Genomic DNA, 23019 nt, shown 5'->3' on the forward strand with positions numbered 1-23019 from the left:
ATAAAGCCTGACATCTGGAGTGATGCTGCTGTCTTCCACACTTGGAGCCATGGATTGTAGAATCCTTGTTTTCAGTGGCAGGATCATTGACACAGATGGTGAAGTTTCAGTGCTCAGTAGAGATGGAACACTTTTGAGGGGTTTAAGCACCTAGAGGACCTCATCTGCCACTCTCACATCATCATCAGACAGGGTGACATTTGTCTTCAGGGTGTTGTGGGTCAATGCAGAGTATATAGCTGCCTGCTGCTCCAACATATCATAAGTGGAGTTCCACCTCGTTGGGACATCATGTATGAGCAGGCAGCTTTAGCATTTCTTGCTTTGTCTTAAGCACATGAGCAGCTGTTGTGCTTGGGTGGAAGTAAGAAACCTTCCTGATCCTCCCAAAGAGGCGCTCCATCCTATTGACTGAGATTCCCTTCTGTGATGCCAAATTCACTACATGTGCAAAGCACCTATCTGTGGTCCCAGTCCTGCCTCATTCTCTGTAATTATTTGATTTTTGGCATTATCACGTGTGACTGGGATATCTTTATCTTCCATTCCTCCACTGCTTGTGTCAGTACCTGCGCAAGGCGACTCTCGTAGAGGGGGCGTGTCTTCTCATCTCCCAGTCTGCTGTGATGAAGTGAGCGCTTATAGTTCCGCTGGACGTCCACCCGTCTGTCATGAGCGCAACAGCTGATGCTCGGGATAGTTCATCCACAACTTTTTTCTTCTCCTGCTCATAAAGATCTGGCACAATCTTATTGCTGAAGTGGGTGCGCGACGGGATGTCGTAACGTGGTTCAAGCACGTTCAGCATGTGTTTAAAACCCTCGTTTTGCACAACCGAATCTGCACTTATAAACACACCGATTCAATGGCGCTGGGCGTTCAAGCTCCTCCGTTATTGCGCTCGCCATGACCACGCTGTGTGTGGACTGAACGTGCCAACAACTTTTTTTTTTTGTTTCATATATCAAACCGCGGATCAAACCTCCCCTCCCCACACACCCACACACACATAGACCGCGCCTCTTTTCTTCTCTCCGGCTTGTGACAGAGGAAGATTCAGAAGAACGACACCGCAGCGCTTCTGTTTCTAGCCGATACTACATCAAAAGTAACGTAAAATAACGCAGTAACGCATCATGTAGTAACGGTAACTAAATTACTGAATAAAAAAAAATAACGCGTTAGATTACTAGTTACCGCCGAAACTAACGGCGTTACAGTAACGCGTTACTTTGTAACGCGTTAGTCCCAACACTGCTAATAACAAGTGTACTTTTCTTGGTAGAAAAAAAAAGAGACCTTTTTGCTCAATATGTTGAAAAATATTCATAAATTAAGTAAATGCTAGTACCATTATTTTGACATTATGATATGCGCTTGGCATCATGATTTTTTTTTTTTTTTTTTTTAGAAATGATTACTTTAAAAAAGTAGTTTTATACTTGTGAGTGTTGATGACACAGCTTTGCAACGGTTGATATTCTAGTTTCAAGCATGTTTTACTCAATATAGGTCATCGAATCTCCGCAACAAGCTGTAATATCTTACTGAGATCATTTAGGACAAAACCCTTAAAACAAGTACAACACTCTAACATAAAATCTGCTTTGTGAGAAGAATTATCTTATCAGACAGAAAATAAGCAAATATCACCCTTTTTTGAGATATTAAATCTTACTTACATTTCAGTTTTTGCAGTGTACCGAGGCGACAGAGGAAAGGAAAACAATCTTTGCAGAATCTTTGTGCAGATGGAGTACATTTTTCTTTGTGAACCAGGAAGTAGTGTTCCAACTAGCTGAAAAAAAAACCCCTTGAAGAAGACAAGTCAAACGAAACCGTGTGAGGATTACAGACTTTAGTTCCACTTTTCCCAGTTTTGTTATTCACTTGTCCTCCACCAAACAGGAAGTAGCATTCTTACTAACACACAAACATTAGGCGACAGAGGAAAAGAAAAACTCACTAAAACCCGGACAAGGACTTTATTTTGACATTTTGAAATTTGAGTCACTACAGCATCCTTCATGAACCATGAAGTAACATGCAACCAGTCGCATTTTTCTCAGTTGTCAGTCAGTACCACGTCCTCCACCAATCAGGAAGTATCATGCTGACTGGCTAGCAAATATAAATATGACGTACCACTCTATCCCACTTTGGCAACGGAAACAAGCAAAAAAAAGAGATGGACCGATATAAAATATACAGTATACCTGTATATACATTTAAGTCCCATCTCAAAACTCATTTGTATACTCTAGCCTTTGAATAGCCCCCCTTTTTAAGACCAGTTGATCTGCCGTTTCTTTTCTTTTCTCCTCTGCTCCCCCCTATCCCTTGTGGAGGGGAAGACACACAGATCCGGTGGCCATGGATGGGGTGCTGGCTGTCCGGGTTCGGGACCCGGGGTGGACCGCTCGCCTGTATATTGGTTGGGAACATCTCTGCGCTGCTGACCCGTCTCCGCTCGGGATGGTTTCCTGCTGACCCCACTGTGGACTGGACTCTTACTGTTATGCTGGATCCACTATGGACTGGACTCTCACAATATTATGTTAGACCCACTCGACATCCATTGCATTCGGTCTCCCTAGAGGGGGGGGTTACCCACATATGCGGTCCTCTCCAAGGTTTCTCATAGTCATTCACATCGACGTCCCACTGGGGTGAGTTTTTCCTTGCCCTTATGTGGGCTATACCGAGGATGTCGTTGTGGCTTGTGCAGCCCTTTGAGACACTTGTGATTTAGGGCTATATAAATAAACATTGATTGATTGATTGATATATATATATATATATACATACATACATACATACATACATACATACATACATATATATACACCGGTATATATATATATATATATATATATATATATATATATATATATATATATATATATATATATATATATATATATATACAAACCCCGTTTCCATATGAGTTGGGAAATTGTGTTAGATGTAAATATAAACGTAATACAATGATTTGCAAATCATTTTCAACCCATATTCAGTTGAATATCCTACAAAGACAACATATTTGATGTTCAAACTGATAAACTTCTTTTTTTTTGCAAATAATCATTAACTTTTGAATTTGATGCCAGCAACACGTGACAAAGAAGTTGGGAAAGGTGGCAATATATATATATATATATACACACAGCCAGGAAGTACCATGCTAATTAATGAACAAACACTAGGCCACGGAGAGAAGGAAAAACTCTAAAACCCAAACTTTTTGCTCTTTGAGTCACCACCGCATCCTTCGTGAACCATCACAATGTCACGATGACATCATCCGAGAACCAGGAAGTAGCATGCTAACCAGCTAACAAACACAAATACGGCATTCCGCCATTTATTTTTCCTCACTTTGGCGACAGAGGCAAGAAAGAATTCACCAGAGGCTGAAACCTCGACCAGAACTTAAACTCAGTGTGCAGATTGAGCACGATATTTACACTATTGGCAAGTTTGAGTCACGATGACGTCATCCGAGAACCAGGAAGTAGCATGCTAATTAGTTAACAAACATAAATGTGGCATTCCGCTTCACTTTGTGTCAATAATGTGGCCCCTTGCAGAGGATCTCATTGGCTAGTGTTGGCATACACAAGCCTCAAACGTCGAGAGACTAAATTCATCTTTTTCTGGCTCTTTAGGAATTTTTTTGCACATTTCAGAGGACAGAGACCCCCAGCACCCCTCCCGCCCCACCTTATTCTCCTGCTTTCTATTCCTCCCACTCTTTATGGAGGCCCTCTGCTCGCCATGGAGGTTCATTCTGTTCACATGTGAAGAGGGGTTTGGGGGGGGGTTCAGTGTGTCCCCCTTTAAAGAATGCACCAGCCACTCACTGCGAGCATCCTCATAAGACCCCCACTTCTCCTGCTGTCACTTATAGAGCCATTCACATCATCCCCCCTCAAACGGACACCCCCGGAGCGGCCTTATTGCTGCAGCTCTTCCATGGAGAAAGCATTTGTGAAGATGCAGGCGCAGGAAGAGGTCTTTGTGCTCTATAGGTGCCGTCACGTGGTCTTGGAGATTCCAAAAAGGTCTCCCTAAAGGCCCCCAATGTTGTCACACTGGCTTGGAAAAGGTCCGGGTCCTTTTCTGTCTTTTTATGAGTTTGTCCCCCACTGGAGGTCACAGCTCTAGCTCTAAATAATGTTATTTGTATTGGGTTTTTTACACAAATACGTCCTGAAGGTCGAAACAGGAACAGGAACCCCATGGTATCAGAGCCATGGGACACTGACGGGTGTATGGATGGCACAGACCCGCTTAAAGTGCTTGTTTTAGAAAAATGTTCCAAAACAAATGAACAATAATGCAGTCACACTAGTGTGCCGTGAGATACAGTCTGGTGTGCCGTGGGAGATGATCTAATTTCAACTATTTGGGTTAAAAATATTTTTTGCAAAGCAGTAATTATAGTCTGCAAATTATGTGTTGTTGTTGAGTGTCGGTGCTGTCTAGAGCTCGGCAGAGTAACCATGTAATACTGTTCCATATCAGTAGATGGCAGCCGGTAGCTAATTGCTTTGTAGATGTCGGAAACAGCGGGAGGCAGTGTGCAGGTAAAAAGGTGTCTAATGCTTAAACCAAAAATAAACAAAAGGTGAGTGCACCTAAGAAAAGGCATTGGAGCTTAGGGATGTCATGTCTGTGTAATCATCATGTTTTGTTTTAAGTCATGTTTTGTTTAGTTTCTGGCTTTTCACTCCCTTGTCTTGTCACCATAGTTACCCATTAGTTTTCACCTGTCACGTCACGCACCTGTTTCACGTCTTGAGTCACGCACCTGTTTTCGTTAATCATGTCTGTAGTATTTAAGTTCAGTGTTTTTCAGTTTGTCTTTCTGACGACCTCGCACCCCATATATGCTTCTGCACACCCTTATGATCCTTGCTGCTCCTTTTTCATGCCGGTTCCATGCCAAGTAAGTTTTTGTTTCTCAAGCCACAGTTAATGTTTTATTTAATTGTTCATAGTTTCCGCCACTGTGCGTGCTTTTCATTTGTACTTTTTTGCTATAGTCTTTTGGTTTCATAGCTTATTCTCCGCCATTGTGCGCGCTTTTTGTTTGATCTTTTTTTAATAAATAAATCATGTACCTTGGTTCCCGTCTCGCCCGTGCCAACTTTCCGTTGCATCCCGGAAAAGCACACACCCAGGACCAAGTCTTGACAAGGGAAGGCTATGCAGAACGAAACTAAAACTGAACTGGCTACAAAGTAAACAAAAACAGAATGCTGGACGACAGCAAAGACTTACTGCGGAGCAAAGACGGCGTCCACTATGTACATCCGAACATGACATGACAATCAACAATGTCCCCACAAAGAAGGATAAAAACAACTGAAATATTCTTGATTGCTAAAACAAAGTAGATGCGGGAAATATCGCTCAAAGGAAAACATGAAACTGCTATAGGAAAATACCAAAAAAAGAGAAAAAGCCACCAAAATAGGAGCACAAGACAAGAACTAAAACACTACACACAGGAAAACAGCAAAAAAAACTCCAAATAAGTCATGACGTGATGTGACAGGTGGTGACAGTACACCTACTTTGAGACAAGAGCTATAGTGATGCATGCTTGGTTATGGTTTAAAGTCATATCCAACAATTGTGACGACTTTTTACCGTCAACTGAGTTCGTTTTTTAATGATTTCTGCTGGTGGTGTGCCTCTGCATTTTTTCAACGCAAAAAATGTGCCTTGGCTCAAAAAAGGTTGAAAAACACTGCAATAATGGACTGAGCAGGAACAGGAACAATGTGGCTTCCGAGTCAATGAACACAAGAAGAAAGAGGTGTGAGGAAAACTAAAAAAGAAAGCTCAATATAATGACTCTTATACGGAACAGGAAATGGACTCAATGACTCAAGTGGTGTAAGAAGACCCTTGTCAAGATGCTCTTTAAAACAAAAACAAAGAAAAAAAACCATCAAACAACCTATAAAAGTCTGAACCGGAAAAGGAACAATATGGATTTACAATCAATCAACACAAGGAGAAACAGGGGTGAGGAAAATAATGTGTAAGAAAAGCAGGAACCTCAGACAACTAAGCCATTAAGAACTGACCAGGAACAGGAACTATTCTACAAAAGGTGGCAGGGCCAAACAGGAAGCTCAACATTATGATCCGTAAACATCTGAACAGGAACAGGATTGACATGGACTCTGGGCTGATGATCCAGTAGTGTAAGACAGGTCTAAGACAAACATGTCTAAAACAAGAAGGAACTTTCTCCAAATGCCTTTTAAAAAAATAAAATAAAATCCTAACAAACACACTGTTAAGACTAAGCAGGAACAGGAACATCGCCAATTCAAAATCAATTAACAAGAGACAAGTGCGTGGGAAAATATGTCTAACAAAGGCAGGAGACTCCTTAGGATGATTTTTATTTTTCAAAAATTTATCAAACGACTGAACCGGAACAGGAAATGTTCCACCAAGGTGGCACCACCAAGTAGGAGGCTCAATATGATGACACATAAACAGAACAGTAACAATATGAACTCAGGGCCAATGACCAAGTGGTATGAGAGGACCCTTGTCAAAATGAGCTTTTAAAAAAAAACTTTCTTAAACAAACTAGTTGTAAAAGTCGGAACAGAAACAACATTGATTCATAAGCAATTAAAAAAAAGAATAGACAGGTGAGGAAAAGCAGGAACCTCATACACCTGAGCCATAAAGAACTGACCAGGAACAAGAACATAGGTGGCAGGGCGAGACCGGAAGCTCAACATGATGACCCACAAACATCTGAGCAGGAACAGGAATGATTTGGACTAGGGCCCGATGATCCAGTGGTGTAAGACAGGTCTAAGACAAATGTGTCTAAAACAAGAAGGAACTTTCTCCAGATGCCCCTTTTAAATAAATAAAAATCCTGTCACTGTTAAGATTAAGCAGGAACAGGAACATCGCAAATTCAAAATCAATTAACACAGGAAGAGACAGGTGCGTGGAAAAATATGTCCAACAAAGGCAGGAGACTCTTTAGGATGATTTGTAATTTTCAAAAATTTAACAAACGACAGAACCGGAACAGGAACTGTTCCGCCAAGTAGGAGGCTCAATATGATGACACAAAAACAGAACAGTAACAATATAAACTCAGGGCCAATGACCAAGTGGTGTGAGAGGACCCTCGTTATGATGAGCTTTTTAAAAAACTTTGTTAAACTAGTTATAAAAGTCTGAACAGGAACAGCTGCGGCCTGCCACCATGACCCCTCACACCCTCCCCTCTGTTGCTAGATATCTCGAAATGTATGTTGTAATGTGTATATGTGCTTTGCTATGGAGGTTTTTTCCCACTCCAGACTGTGCCCTCTTAGGATCCCAGTCTCGATTGTATTTTTTTACTCATCCTTCCCCAGCGTTGACCTTTTTCCCATCTTTTACGGGGCGCCTTGTGGCGACCCATCAGCGTTCCTGTTCTGTAACCCTGTACACTGTTTGTTTGTCTAATCTTGAACGGGTTTGTGCTGAAAACAAAGTTTTGTTGTCCTTGTGCAATGACAATAAAGACCTATTCGAACAGGAACAGGAACAACATTGATACATAAGCAATTGAGAAAAGAAGAGACAGGTGAAGAAAAGCAGGAACCTCATACACCTGCGCCATAAAGTACTGACCAAGGAACAAGAACTATCCTACATATGTGGCAGGGCGAGACCGGAAGCTCAACATGATGACCCACAAACATCTGAACAGGAACAGGAACGATTTGGACTAGGGGCCGATGATCCAGTGGTGTAAGACAAAAAGTGACAGAGACAGGCATGAATCTTTCTTTTTAGAAATGTTCCTAACAAATAATTAAGACTGAGCAGGAACAGGAACAACTCGGGGGGCGATGCATCACAGAAGGAAAGAGACACAGGTGTAGGACATTGCATCGTGAAAACAGGGCAGGAATCTTTGATGTTTTAAGGTTTCCATGAACAAAAGAGTCGTAAAAGTCCTGGAAAAACTCGGCCATGCCCGACCTTTCATCAGGACCACAACGAATGACGCCTCATTTAGAGCATGAGAGCGGGATAAAAGGGGGTTAAGGGGAGGGGAGGGGGGCTTTTGTCTGCCGCAGGAATGCACATAAGACGCAGGAAGAGTGTTTGGCGTGACCCCGACTAGATGAGGGAAACCATGGCAACGGCAGCCAGTGAGAAGGTCCGCTGGACCAGGCGGATACAATAGCGCCCGCTGCGGGATTGTCATTCCGCTCAGGCCTGACCCAAATCCCACAAATCCCAGCATCCTGGGGAAAAAGAAACAACACATGGACGCGAACGACACTTTATCCTAATATTCCCAACAAGTATGGCCTCCCATTCCAAACATCGGAAACTTTTAACTTCTCCTTCTTTGTTCCTCCAACAAAACTGCCGAGAGCAAAACTTTCAGAGAGTTTCATCCTAAACTTTCTCCAATGGCGTCCCGGCAACGACAAAGTAGTCCTTCTGTCTTCCCAACGTTAGTAAAACAAAGACTCACTTACATTTTATCCGCAGGTCTGCTCGTTGTGTGTCAGCGCCGGGAGAAAAGTCTTCCTCTAAGCTCTTTTCATCGGGAACCTCTACCACTACTCCTTCTGTCTCTATGTGTGTGTGTGTGTGTGTGTGTGTGTGTGTGTCTGTGTGTGTGTGCGCATAGGACGGGGGGTGGGGTCAGGGGGCGGGTGCGAGGACTCGTGATCAGGAACTCATTACCCCCAAGGTCACTCCGGGGACGCCCCGCCGGGATCCCCGACTATAGTGGAGACGGGAAATGGAGGCCGATACCCAGCAACCTACCCCACACCCCCTCACCTCAACCCACTTAGTCCAGGAAGTCAACACAATTAAGATGCTTTGTTTGGCCCACGCCCACAGGAAGTTGTAGTTACATAAATCATGGAAATGGGACATCGATCGATATTATTGACAAAATCCGTGTCAAGATGTCGTCACATGAGATGGAACATGTCGGGACAGTTCTTATGGATGCTGGTGGGACAATCAACACGCCACAAAACACACTTTGATCCACTTTCCATAGACTAGTAATGTCTGCTTTTGAGAGGTTATGCCTGTCATAAACCCCGCCCAGCGCCAACCATCCTGTATTTAATTAAGGCGGGGGTCGGAAACCAGCGGCTTTTTAGGGCCGCCCCCGTGAGTTGATTAACGTGGACCCCAACTTAAACAAGTTGAAAAACTTATTCGGGTGTTACCATTTAGTGGTCAATTGTACAGAATATGTACTGTACTGTGCAATCTACTAATAAAAGTTTCAATCAATCAATCAATCCCTGGCGCTTTTTCAAAAATTGTTTGACTACTTTTGGATTGTTTTGTGTCATGTTTGTGTGTCCTCTCAACTGCTCTGTTGGTTGCTAATCTGAATGTTGCTGGGCCGGGTTTGATTTTGGAATTGGAATTGTATTATTATGGTATTAGTGTGTATTATTTTGTTGGACTGATTAATTAAAAATTAAAAGTTAAAAATTTAAAATAAATAAATAATAATAATAATAATAATAATAATAATAATAATAATAATAATAATAATAATAATAATAATATACAAATAAATACATAAAGAACAGCGGATCCAAAACTACAAATAAATAAATAAAAATAAATAAAGGACGGCGGATCCAACATGGATTCGCCGTCCTTTAATTATTTTTATATTTTATATTTATTTACTCATTTATTTATTTATTTAATTATGTATTTATTTATTTATTTATTTATTTTTTATATAAGTCATTTTTGTATCACTTAACTAAAAAAAAAGTATACATTTACAAATGTATACTTTTTTTAGTTAAGTGATATTTTTAATGGCAATTAAGCAAGAACCCAGTTGATATTCAAATAAAGTTACAGAACATTCAAAAAAATTAAAAATTAAAAATGCATGAAAATGGAAAAAATATATGTTTTGTTTTAATATGGTTTCTATTGGAGGACAAACATGACACAAACCTTCCTAATTGTTAGAAATGCCACTGTTTGTATAAACCATGCTTCACTGATGAGAGTATTTATCGAGCGCCGTTTTGTCCTACTAATTGCAGCGGTCCTGGAACGCACCGTAGTTTGTTTACATGTACAAGTTTCTCCGACGCTGCCACAGAAAGACGTGTTTTATGCCACTCCTTCTTTGTCTCCTTTTGTCCATCAAACGTTTTATGCTGTGCGTGAATGCACAAAGGTGAGCTTTGTTGATGTTATTGATTTGTGTGGCGTACTAATCAGGCATATTTGGTCAGTGTATCAGTGCAAGCAAACCAATGCTAACATGCTATTTAGGCTAACTGTATGTACATATTGCATCATTCATCGTTTGTAGGTATATTTGAGCTCATTTAATTTCCTTTACTTGTGTCCTCTGTGTATTTAATTTATATTTGCATGTCTCATGACACCTTATCTGCATGTAATGTTGGCTGCATTTCTGATAGTTGTTTGTGTGCCGTCATAGACCACAGCAAACATTATCCAGTTTACAAAGATTGTATTAAATCTATTAATAGAAGACAGCCTGCAGTTTCCCTTTGGCCATTCTAAGCCAGTAATTTCCAGGAGTTATCTCACCCTCTGAGAAGCCTCCGTTTTACTAATGATTTCCAATGTCGTAAAAATGTGTTGAATAAATATCACATTTCAACATATTTGTCAACGAAGATTTGTGGCAGCCTGCGACACATTTTCATTTTGATAGTAGACTAATTTAAACACTTCATGTGTTGCCTTCGTTATAACACTTTTATAAGGCTTTTAATTTTTTGTGGCTCCAGAAAGATTTTTTTTTGTATGGCTTTTTCAACATTTTGGGTTGCCGACTCCTGAATTAAGGTGTAGCCTACTTCCTGTTCCTGTTCCTACATTTAAAGGGAAACTGCACTTGTTTTTGGAATTTTGCCTATCGTTCACAATCATTGTGGAAAACATGACAATGGATGTTTGTCGGGGGGTTTTGCATTCTAAATATTAAATAAATGCGATCAAAAAATTGCTTACAATAGAGGCTACGTAAGCCGCGAAATTCCGCCTATAAAGCCATTAAAATAACATATAAATACCTCTACTAGGGTTTTATATACTGTATTTTTCGGAGTATAAGTGGCACTTATAAGTGGCACTTATAAGTGGCGACTTATAGTCCGAAAAATACGGTACATGATTACAGCCTTCCCGGTAAGGTCTATTCAGGTGTACTGGAGAGGAGGCTACGCCGGATAGTCGAACCTCGGATTCAGGAGGAACAGTGCGGTTTTCGTCCTGGTCGTGGAACTGTGGACCAGCTCTATACTCTCGGCAGGGTCCTTGAGGGTGCATGGGAGTTTGCCCAACCAGTCTACATGTGCTTTGTGGACTTGGAGAAGGCATTTGACCGTGTCCCACGGGAGGTCCTGTGGGGAGGGCTCAGAGAGTATGGGGTATCGGACTGTCTGATTGTGGCTGTCCGCTCCCTGTACGATCAGTGTCAGAGCTTGGTCCGCATTGCTGGCAGTAAGTCGGACCCGTTTCCAGTGAGGGTTGGACTCCGCCAAGGCTGCCCTTTGTCACCCATTCTGTTCATAACTTTTATGGACAGAATTTCTAGGCGCAGTCAAGGCGTTGAGGGGATCCGGTTTGGTGGCTGCGGGATTAGGTCTCTGCTTTTTGCGGATGATGTGGTCCTGATGGCTTCATCTGGCCAGGATCTTCAGCTCTCACTGGATCGGTTCGCAGCCGAGTGTGAAGTGACTGGGATGAGAATCAGCACCTCCAAGTCCGAGTCCATGGTTCTCGCCCGGAAAAGGGTGGAGTGCCATCTCCGGGTTGGGGAGGAGACCCTGCCCCAAGTGGAGGAGTTCAAGTACCTAGGAGTCTTGTTCACGAGTGAGGGAAAAGTGGATCGTGAGATCGACAGGCGGATCGGTGCGGCATCTTCAGTAATGCGGACGCTGTATCGATCCGTTGTGATGAAGAAGGAGCTGAGCCGGAAGGCAAAGCTCTCAATTTACCGGTCGATCTACGTTCCCATCCTCACCTATGGTCATGAGCTTTGGGTTATGACCGAAAGGACAAGATCACGGGTACAGGCAGCCGAAATGAGTTTCCTCCGCCGGGTGGTGGGGCTCTCCCTTAGAGATAGGGTGAGAAGCTCTGCCATCCGGCGGTAGCTCAAAGTAAAGCCACTGCTCCTCCACATCGAGAGGAGCCAGATGAGGTGGTTCGGGCATCTGGTCAGGATGCCACCCGAACGCCTCTCTCGGGAGGTGTTTAGGGCACGTCCAACCGGTAGGAGGCCACGGGGAAGACCCAGGATACGTTGGGAAGACTATGTCTCCCGGCTGGCCTGGGAATGCCTCGGGATCCCCCGGAAAGAGCTGGACGAAGTGGCTGGGGAGAGGAAAGTCTGGGCTTCCCTGCTTAGGCTGCTGCCCTCGCGACCCGACCTCGGATAAGCAGAATAAGATGGATGGATGGATGTTATGACATGTTTATTTATAATACAAAATAAAAGCAGCTGGGATAGGCTCCAGCATCCCCGCGACCCCATAAGAGAAAAGCGGTAGAAAATGGGTGGATGGAAAAAAAGCTTCTTTAAGAGGTTCAACATTAACATTAATGTCACACAACCGTGACCCGAAAGGGATAAGTGGTAGAAAATGGATGCATGGAACTGTCTCTGTTACCGTGTGTCAATTGGCTCTAAATCAGGGGTGCCAAACGTATGGCCCGCGGGCCGGAACAGGTCCGCAAACAGGTTTTATCCGGCCCATGGGTGGAGTTTGCAAAGTATAAAAATAAGGGGACATTTTTGAATGAAATAAACTGTTGTTCTAAATGTGTCCACTAGATGTCGCAATAGCAATTATTTGTATCGTTGATGATGCTACATATGTAAAAAAAAAAATCAACCACATGATGTTAGAACACTAGTCGAGGAAAATAAGAAAACTACGTAAATAACATCCTGTAATTTGATTTTTATATTATTTTTATATTTTGATGAATTGAAAATGAACACCAATGAGTTGATTGATGAACATTATCACATTTATTCAGAAAGTATAAATAACGACAAATAAAGACAATACTATTAACCACAACATGTACTGTAAGTGTAAAAAAAACAAAACAACAACAACATTGTGATTTGTACATTTTCAGAATGTGCTTGTTCTATTTTTAAACAAAAAAAACAATCTGAAGTTGTCTTTATTTTTAAGTTATCGTGCTGTGAATTTACCAGTCCGGCCCACTCGGGAGTATATTTTTCTCCATGTAGCCCCCGATCTAAAATGAGTTTGACACCCCTGGTCTAAATGCATGTTGTTCCTGTTTAGTATGTTATGGCAAATATATTTAAAACTTTAAAAAAAAAAAACATCTTGAAGAGGTTTAACATTGACATTCTTATCACACACCAGTGACGTGCGGTGAGGTTCATGGCTGACTTCATCACAGTCAGATTTACAGACATATCAACCCTAAAAAGTATCTTATTCACCATTTGATTGGCAGCAGTCAACGGGTTATGTTTAAAAGCTCATACCAGCATTCTTCCCTGCTTGGCACTCAGCATCAAGGGTTGGTATTGGGGGTTAAATCACCAAAAATGATTCCCAGGCGCGGCGCCGCTGCTGCCCACTGCTCCCCTCACCTCCCAGGGGGTGTTCAAGGGGATGGGTCAAATGCAGATTACACATTTCACCACACCTAGTGTGTGTGACAATCATTGCTACTTTAACTTAACTTTAACTTTACACATACAAACTGTAGCACACAAAAAAGCACATTTAATTAAAAAAAACGTTATTATGGTCTTACCTTTACTTATAAATGAAGTCCATGCGCAGCTCCTTTTGAACAAAAGCATCGATAACTTGTTTATAGAAGTCTTTCTTATTTTTCTTCAGTTTTAAAAGTCTCTCTGTCTCGATGGAGATCTTCCTTTAATTATTCCCTCCTGCTTCGATTGAAAGTCCAGTTTAGAAAACTGTTTTATTTTACATATGTAATCCTCCATGTTAAAAGTCCAGGCGAGAGGAAAAACTAAACGATCGCTGCTTGTTGTCAATTATTCTGCAGCCGAGTAGTCGCATGAATGATCTCTGGGATCACTACCGCCCTCTACCACCAGGAGACGGGATTACTGCGAGCCTCGCCCAGTGCGTCTTTTGCAGCCGTTTTATGATAGCTCAGCACTAGAAATACGTTACACACATACAGTTGTTGACAAAATACACTGTACATTATATACCTCAGCTAACTAAACTATGGAAATGTATAATATAATTCATATAGCAAAACGGTCTCACTGCACAGCAGGCCAGCAGTTAGGCGAGTCACTGCGCAATCCATGTTGAGGCTCAACTCAGTGACGTGCCTCAACTGGCTGCTGATCACCGCAAGTCTCTTCTCAGTATTTGAACGGCAAATGTGAAAATTCAGCGATTTTGAACAAAAATAATCTAAAACTGGTGAAGTTAAATGGAAAATAACTGTGACGTGTTGACAGCCTGTTCACACGTCCGCTTTCCCACAATATAAAACATGCCTGCCCATTCACGTTATAACTGTAGAATGATGGAGGGAGAGTTCTTGGTTTCTTATGTGGGTTTATTGTTAGGCAGTTTCATTAACGTCCTCCCAGCGCGGTAACAACACACAACAACAGCAGTCAAGTTTTTGTTTACGTAAAGCAGTTCGTCTGCCGTAAACAGCAATGTTGTGACACTTTTAAACAGGACAATACTGCCATCTACTGTACATGCATATGTGACCCACCCATAATGTGTCACATTTTTGTGTTGATTTATTTATTGTATTTTGTGGTTTGAATTCGTTTTTGGAGCTGTCATTACACATTTACCAGTATTCACATTGGTCAGTAGGGGGCAGCAGGGCGTTTCTTCCCAATTGAATGCTATCACCTGCAGACCGGAAGTGTCTTGTCATTCTGATGAGAGCGACCAGTCTGTGAACAATTGAAACGTCCTGTGTGCTTTTTCCTCCTGTATAACAGGTTAGTTTTGGTGAATCAACTCACTGAATGATATCCATGTGATCTTTATAAGTTTAAGTACACATTCTGATGGTGGAGCCTAACTCTAAAGTGTTTGTGAGTTGTAGTTTGTATTTGTGAATGAATCCAGTGCACAGCTGCAGTAATCAATACAAAAAGGCGACGTGAGTGTGCAATGTTTATATAGGAACTTCTGATCCTAATTCAGACTCCCAAATTAGAGCTCCCGTTTTCTTATTGATTTTATAATGTATATTTGTATAATGTGTGTGTTCTGAAATAGTGACAAAGAATAGAACAAGGATGGACAATTCAACCCTTAACTCAAAAATGAGTAGATGAGTGTTATGTGTGTGTGTGTATATGTGTAAATAAATGAACACTGAAATTCAAGTATTTCTTTTATTTATTTATATATATATATATATATATATATATATATATATATATATATAGATTTGAGAAACACCTTGCGGTGCAGCTTGAACACATCATCAGTAAAGAACCGAGGTTCATTGGGTGTTTCGGGTCTTTGATCTCTATACACCCTCGCCTGGGCGACCCAACCGGGGCTGATCAGGCCCCAGCTTGTGTCCAAGCAGCGAACTACTCCATCTGTCTCCCCTCTTGATCCACAACCACCTTGAGGCTTTCTCAGCAGCCTCACTGATATTTCTGGTGGCTTTTCTCTCCAGCAACCCTCTGATTCCAAGAAGTCTGAATGCTTGATGCACAGATTGCCCTAGAAAGCCCCTGCAGCCCACTTCTATAGGCTCACAGCGGGTCCTCCAGCCGCTCTCTCTGCATGTCTCGACCAGCTCAAGGTATTTGGCCTTCTTTCGCTCATGGGCCTCCTCCATCCGGTCTTCCCAGGGGACTGTAAGTTCCAGCAACACAACTTGCTTCGTTGAGTCAGAAGTTAAGACAAGGTCTGGCCTCAGCGATGTCCTTGCTATGCGCTCTGGAAACTTCAGCTGTCTGCCGAGATCCACCTGAAGCTGCCAGTCACGGGCTGTGGCTAGCAGTCCGGTTGGGGCCTTAAATCCAGCCTGTGGTTTGTCCCCTGCCTTGACGAAGGAGATGTTATGCCTGACTGGGAGCTGATGTTTGTTCTGCTGGATTCCAGTGCCAATGGTGTCTGCTACTGCCTTCAGCACCTGGTCGTGGCGCCAAGTGTACCTCCCCTCTCCCAGGGCTTTAGGGCAGCAGCTCAGGATGTGCTCCAGGGAACCCTGTGCCTTGCACAGTGGACATTCAGGTGTTTCTACTAGCCCCCAGCAATGAAGATTGGATGGACTTGGGAGGACATCATACACTGACTGGATCAGGAACTTGAGTCTTGCTGGTTCTGACTTCCAAAGTTCTGTCCAGGTGATCTTCCGGGTAGATGCGTGGTCCCAATTTGTCCAGGCTCCTTGCTGGCGCATGGCCACTGTCTTGCTCCGGCGTTCCTCCTCAACCTCTGCACGGATCTCTCTCTGCACCATCAGCCGTCTCTCTCGACCCTGGGCTTTGTCGTAGCGTGGTCTTGTATGGCTACCCAGCCCAGCTCGACCGACCGCCACAGCACCTACTAAGACGCCATGTCTCAGCCTTGCTTCTGCCTGGTCAACGGCCTCCTGTGCCTTCCACTTCCTCCCAGTTCTGACCTTGATGCCAGCAGAGGAGACTCTGGTGTCAGATGAGTCTCTGTAAAGTAACACCTCCCTGGCTCTGGTGACTTTAAACTCCTCAGTCAATCCGGTGAAGGGAAATTGCAGCTTGTTGGTGTTCCCATACAGGGCGATGCTGCTTAGGCTCTTCGGCAAGCCCAGCCACCTACGCAGGTGCTGGCTGATGTTGCGTTCAAAGCCCTCCACAATGGTTACTGGGACTTCGTAGATGAGCAGCGGCCAAAGGATTCTCGGCAGGATGCCATGTTGGTATATCCAAGCCTTGAACTTCCCGGGGAGGCCCGACTTGTCCACTGCTGATAGCCAGGTCTTCAGCTCCACATGGGCTGACTGCACTGCTGCCTTGTCCTTCAGGGTGCTGTCAAAAATCTTCCCCAGACTCTTCACAGGCTTCTCTGACACTGATGGTATGGGGACTCCATCCAGGCTGAAGCGGTGTTTGTCCTCCACTCTCCCCTTCCTCAAAACCAGGGACCTGGACTTGGCTGGCTTGAACATCATTCTCGCCCATGTGATGATCCTTTCCAGTCCGCGGAGGAGCCACCGACACCCTGTCACTGATGTTGTTGTGACAGTCAGATCATCCATGAAGGCTCGGATCGGAGGTTGGCGAATGCCGGAACTGGACTTCGGACCCCTGCATTCCACTTCTGCTGCCTTGACCAGCATGTTCATCGCTAGGGCGAACAGTGCCACTGATATGGTGCACCCTGTGATGATGCCCTTCTCCAGGCGGTGCCATGCAGATGTTATTGCTCCAGAGGTGAATCTCAGATTGAAACTACTGTAGTAGTCTCGTATGAGTTCAGTGATCTTCTCTGGAACATGATGTGTCGTCAAGGCTGTTGTCACGAGCTTGTGTGGAATGGATCCATAGGCATTGGCAAGGTCAAGCCAAAGGACAGCCAGGTCTCCTTGATTTTCCCTTGCCTCCCGGATCAGCTGGGTAACCACTCCTGTGTGTTCCAAGCAGCCTGGCATGCCTGGGACTCCTCCCTTCTGCACTGTGGTGTCGATGTACGAATTCCTCAGGAGGTACTCTGTCAAGCTGTTGGCAAGAATCTTGAAAAAGATCTTGCCTTCCACGCTGAGCAGGGAGATGGTACGGAACTGCGTGATGTCACTTGCATTCTCCTCCTTTGGTATCCAGACACCCTCTGCATGGCGCCACTGCTTAGCTGCCTTCCCCCTCCGCCATACTACCCTGATGAGTCTCCACAGCCTCTCCAGGAGTCTCGGGCAATGCTTGTAGACTTTGTATGGCACTCCACTCGGGCCTGGGGCTGCGCTGGTCCTTGCGGCTCGGACGGTGTCCCTGACTTCTGCCAAGGTGGGCTCTTTGATGTTAAACTGAAAGGAGGGTTCTGATGGTGTGGGTAGCCCTCTGCAGGGGGGAAGATCTTCTTCTCTCCTACTGTCGCTGTATGTGTTACTGAGGTGCTGATTGATTTCCTCTTCAGAGCAGACAAGGGTCCCGCTCCGCTTCTGCCCCAGCAGCTGTTTCGTAAATCCAAAAGGGTTTGCTATGAAGGCAGTGCGCTTGCGCGCCCTCTCTCTGCCCCTTCTCCTATGTCCCTCAGCACGTCGGAGAGAGATGAGCTTCTGCTTCAGGATGTCCCTGAGCTCTGACAGGGCTGGTCTTTCCTCCTCACTCGCCCTCTTATACTGATGTTTTAAGGCCTTCAGTTCTTTCCTGAGCTGGGCGATCTTGGTCTCCCGCCGGTTTGGCCTGGCGATGTTCTGAGCCTTGGGTTGTTTGATGCCAAATCTCTCAGCACCCATGCTGATGATCAGTGTACTCATCAGCTGCAGTCGCCGATCAACTTCCCCTCTGCATGCTGCATCAAGGGTAGCATCAACATCCTCGTCAAACTGTCGCCATTCAGATTCCTTGTTTGCAGCATGTTGAGCATGGAGGTTCTGGACACTGTGGGGTGACTCCGGTTCCTGCTCCTCCTCCGTCTCACCAGGGTCAGTACTAGGCACTGGCTCTGTGCGTTGCTCAGCTTGCTTTCTCCTTATGCAGCTCATCCTGGTCTGGTGGATCCTCAGGCCTCTCAGGTTCTTACAGACCTTGCCACAAAAACAAGTTGCTGTCGTTGTCGATAATCCGTCGCGTATGTCTGGTACCAAAAGATCCGTCAGTTTGGGGTGCTCATCCTCCCCCCCTCTCGGGCACCCCTGGGGGTATCTTTCTTTAGGGCTTTCTGTAGCGTTTTGTGGGTGCTCCCTCACGGGAGCTGCAGTGCAGGGTGCTAACCTTTACTGCCCCGTTGCCGTCTCTCCGGGCTGTCCACTGTCTCTCCAGTCGTCACCACACTTTCACGGTTGTCATCCAGACTTTCCTGGAAGTCACTGGCTAGGCCAGTCATACTAGATTTGAGAAACACCTTGCGGTGCAGCTTGAACACATCATCAGTAAAGAATGTATATATATATATATATATATATATATATATATAGCTAGAATTCACTGAAAGTCAAGTATTTCTTATATATATATATATATATATATATATATATATATATATATATATATATATATATATATATATATATATATGTCTTAATAAGGTTATCCAAAAAATAGTGCTCGATACCGTAGTAGAGCGCAATATATGTATGTGTGGGGAAAAAAATCACAAGACTATTTCATCTCTACAGGCCTGTTTCATGAGGGGGGGTTTCCTCAATCATCAGGAGATTTTAATGGGAGCATTCACATACCATGGATTATATAGGGCACAGAGTGGGTGGGTACAGGCTGGTGTAGGGGCGTGGTGATTGGCTCATGTGTTACCTAGGAGGTGTTTCCGTCTGTGGCGGCATGCTGTTATATGCCAAATTTTCAAAGAGAATGGCCTACGGATCACGATTGAAGCCAACAAGCAAACCGTCAACTTCCTTGACGTCACTTTCAACCTGAGAAATAACAGCTACCAACCATTCACGAAACCCAACACAACACTCCAATACGTGCACCATGACAGCAACCACCCACCCACCACCACGAAAAGAATACCTACCGGAATTAATAAAAGGCTATCGATGCTGTCATCTAGCAAAGCTGAATTTGACCAAGCAACCCCCCCGTACCAAAAAGCCCTTGATGAAAGCGGATACAATTTCACCCTCACCTATGAACCTCACCTATTGTTCATACAGCTGTATGAACAATATACGACAAATCATCTCAAACCACAACAAAACAATTGCAAATGAGCCGTCGGCCCCCGGACAGAGCGACTCCAAAACCAACAAAGGTTGCAACTGTCGAAAGAAACCTGATTGCCCTCTCAACGGGGGGTGCTTACAAACATCAGTTGTCTACCAATCTAAGGTAACACGCAAGGACATTAACACATCCGACACATATGTAGGATTAACTGAGGGAGAGTTCAAAACCAGATGGAACAATCACAAGGCTTCTTTCAGGAACCAAAACCTGCGGAATACCACAGAACTCAGCAAACACATTTGGGACCTCAAAGACAATAATGTTGAATATTCAATAACATGGCAAATTCTTGCATCCAGCACACCTTACAATAGTGGTAATAAAAGATGCAACCTATGCTTGAAAGAAAAACTGTTTATTATTTACCGTCCAGACCTGTCATCCCTCAACAAGCGCAGCGAAATTGTAACAGCATGCCGCCACAGACGGAAACACCTCCTAGGTAACACATGAGCCAATCACCACGCCCCTACACCAGCCTGTACCCACCCACTCTGTGCCCTATATAATCCATGGTATGTGAATGCTCCCATTAAAATCTCCTGATGATTGAGGGAACCCCCCCTCATGAAACAGGCCTGTAGAGATGAAATAGTCTTGTGATTTTGTTTCCCACACATACATATATATATATATATATATATATATATATATATATATATATATATATATATATATATATATATATATATATATCTTAACCACGCCCCCGCCCCACCCCCGACCACGCCCCCGCCCCCCACCCCCCGAAATCGGAGGTCTCAAGGTTGGCAAGTATGGAATGGGTGAATGTGGAAATAGTGTCAAAGCGCTTTGAGTACCTTGAAGGTAGAAAAGCGCTAAGTATAACCCATTTACCATTTGCTCAAGGGCACAACGGACGTGACTAGGATGGTAGAAGCTGGGGATTGAACCAGGAACCCTCAGGTTGCCACACCGTCCACAAGGCTAGTTTTGATATCCAAAGCAAAGCATGCAAAATGCCTGCGTATGCCACCTGTGTTTCAAACATGTTTCTCCCGGTGTTAAGTAACCCTGAATCCACGTCACACCTGTTCCTGTGCCGGATTCCAGCTGTGGTCCCCGCCATCAGCATGTCTCCCCCGCCCTGCTGATGAGGACATCGCATTGCAGTGGTCTCATATTCTTCTCATTAATAATCCATCTCATCCATTTGCGTCCCTGGAACAACCACCCATCCCCCCACCCCCCAACCCTCTTCCAGCGCGGGGATACGCTTTAGTGGCCGCCACCGGGAGCCTGATATCATTTCGTCTCATTTGATTAGAGGAGATGAAATGAAAAAAGATTCCAAGAGAGGTCGTGCTGACAGGACAAACGCAGGATCTTTTTTGGGGGGGTTAAAACCAAAAGTACTTGCTAACTCACTTTGTGGTCATTGCGAGGACCGCCAGGCCCGAAGTTTCTTCACTGATTACATGTCCGCCGGCCAACAAGAAGCCTGCAAATCTGCAGCGCCTGAGCTGCAGATTAAATAATCTGCCTTTTTTTCTCTCCTTAAAAGCCACAATTCAATTTGGGCGACGTATCGGCAAGGAAATGGATTCATGGATGTCTGGGAAGGCCGTGTGACCGTACACATCCCGTAATAACACCCAAGAGATCCAACACAAGAGCGTTTACAAAAACAGTGTGTACTGTTCCAAATAATTCGGTTAAAGTCAAAGTAAAAGTGCACTCTGAGAGATAAAGATAAAAAAACATACATCGTCACGAGCCTAGGGGAAAACGTAATGAAGTGTCTCTATGAGTAATGTCTACACAAACTAATACAAGATCTGCATCACGATGTTCTGCTGTCACAAACACAATAACGGCTACTTTTTTTTGGTGTGGTGCTGTTCCAAATATTTTAGCTAAACAGTGCAAGGCGAGAGCTTTTGTTATCATTAAATTGGATTACGTATGGTCAGCAAAAGATAACACTGTTCAGACATTTATCTTCCTGATACTCTCCTGACCAGTAACCTCCCAAACTGGGGGTTCGTCCAAGATTGTTCTCTTGTAGTCTTGTAACTAGAGATGTCCGATAATGGCTTTTTTGCCGATATCCGATATTGTCCAACTCTTAATTACCGATACCGATATATTCAGTCGTGGAATTAACACATTATTATGCCTAATTTTGTTGTGATGCCCCGCTGGATGCATTAAACAATGTAACAAGGTTTTCCAAAATAAATCAACTCAAGTTATGGAAAAAAAATGCCAACATTGCACTGCCATATTTATTATTGAAGTCACAAAGTGCATTATTTGTCTCAAAACAGGAGCTTGGAATTTGGGACATGCTCTCCCTGAGAGAGCATGAGGAGGTTTAGGTGAGCGGGGTTGGGGAGGGGGTAGCGGGGGGTGTATATTGTAGCGTCCCCGGAAGAGTTAGTGCTGCAAGGGGTTCTGGGTATTTGTTCTGTTGTGTTTGTGTTGTGTTACGGTGCGGATGTTCCCCCGAAATGTGTTTGTCATTCTTGTTTGGTGTGGGTTCACAGTGTGGCGCGTATTTGTAACAGTGTTAAAGTTGTTTATACAGCCACCCTCAGTGTGACCTGTATGGCTGTTGTGTGTGTGAAAAGCCGTAGATATTATGTGATTGGGCCGGCACGCAAAGACAGTGCTTTTAAGGTTTATTGGCGCTCTGTACTTCTCTCTACGTCCGTGTAAAAAGTCATAAATTTTACTTTTTGAAACCGATACCGATCATTTCAGATATTACATTTTAAAGCATTTATCGGCCGATAATATCGTCAGTCTGATATTATCGGACATCTTTAGTTGTAACGATACCAATATTTTGGTACCGGTACTCAAATTATTTAGATACTTTTCGGTACTTTTCTAAATAAAGGGCACCACAAAAAAATTGCATTATTGGCTTTATTTAACAAAAAAATCTTAGGGTACATTAAACGTATGTTTGTTATTGCAGTTAAGTCCTTAAATAAAATAGTGAACATACAAAGGCTCCTAATTAGTCTGCTGACATATGCAGTAACATATTGTTCATTTACTATTAATATCTGCTTACTTTCTCTTTTAAC

At 43.7% G+C, this 23019-nt stretch overlaps 1 protein-coding gene and 1 pseudogene across 1 annotated transcript in view; both read right to left on the minus strand.

Moving 5' to 3' along the window:
- ptn (pleiotrophin) overlaps positions 1–8697 on the minus strand; it is a 91728-nt gene extending 83031 nt beyond the window's left edge. Inside the window, exon 1 of the mRNA XM_061959635.1 lies at positions 8538–8697. Coding sequence (XP_061815619.1) covers positions 8538–8539 — 2 coding nt within the window. The 5' untranslated portion in view covers positions 8540–8697. The remainder of the gene's footprint in view (positions 1–8537) is intronic.
- A 6928-nt stretch (positions 8698–15625) lies between these two features.
- Positions 15626–19094, minus strand: LOC133606990 (uncharacterized; annotated as a pseudogene).
- Positions 19095–23019: the final 3925 nt, after the last annotated feature.

This window comes from Nerophis lumbriciformis, linkage group LG05 (genome assembly GCF_033978685.3).
Source record: "Nerophis lumbriciformis linkage group LG05, RoL_Nlum_v2.1, whole genome shotgun sequence".
Taxonomy (NCBI): Eukaryota; Metazoa; Chordata; class Actinopteri; order Syngnathiformes; family Syngnathidae; genus Nerophis; species Nerophis lumbriciformis.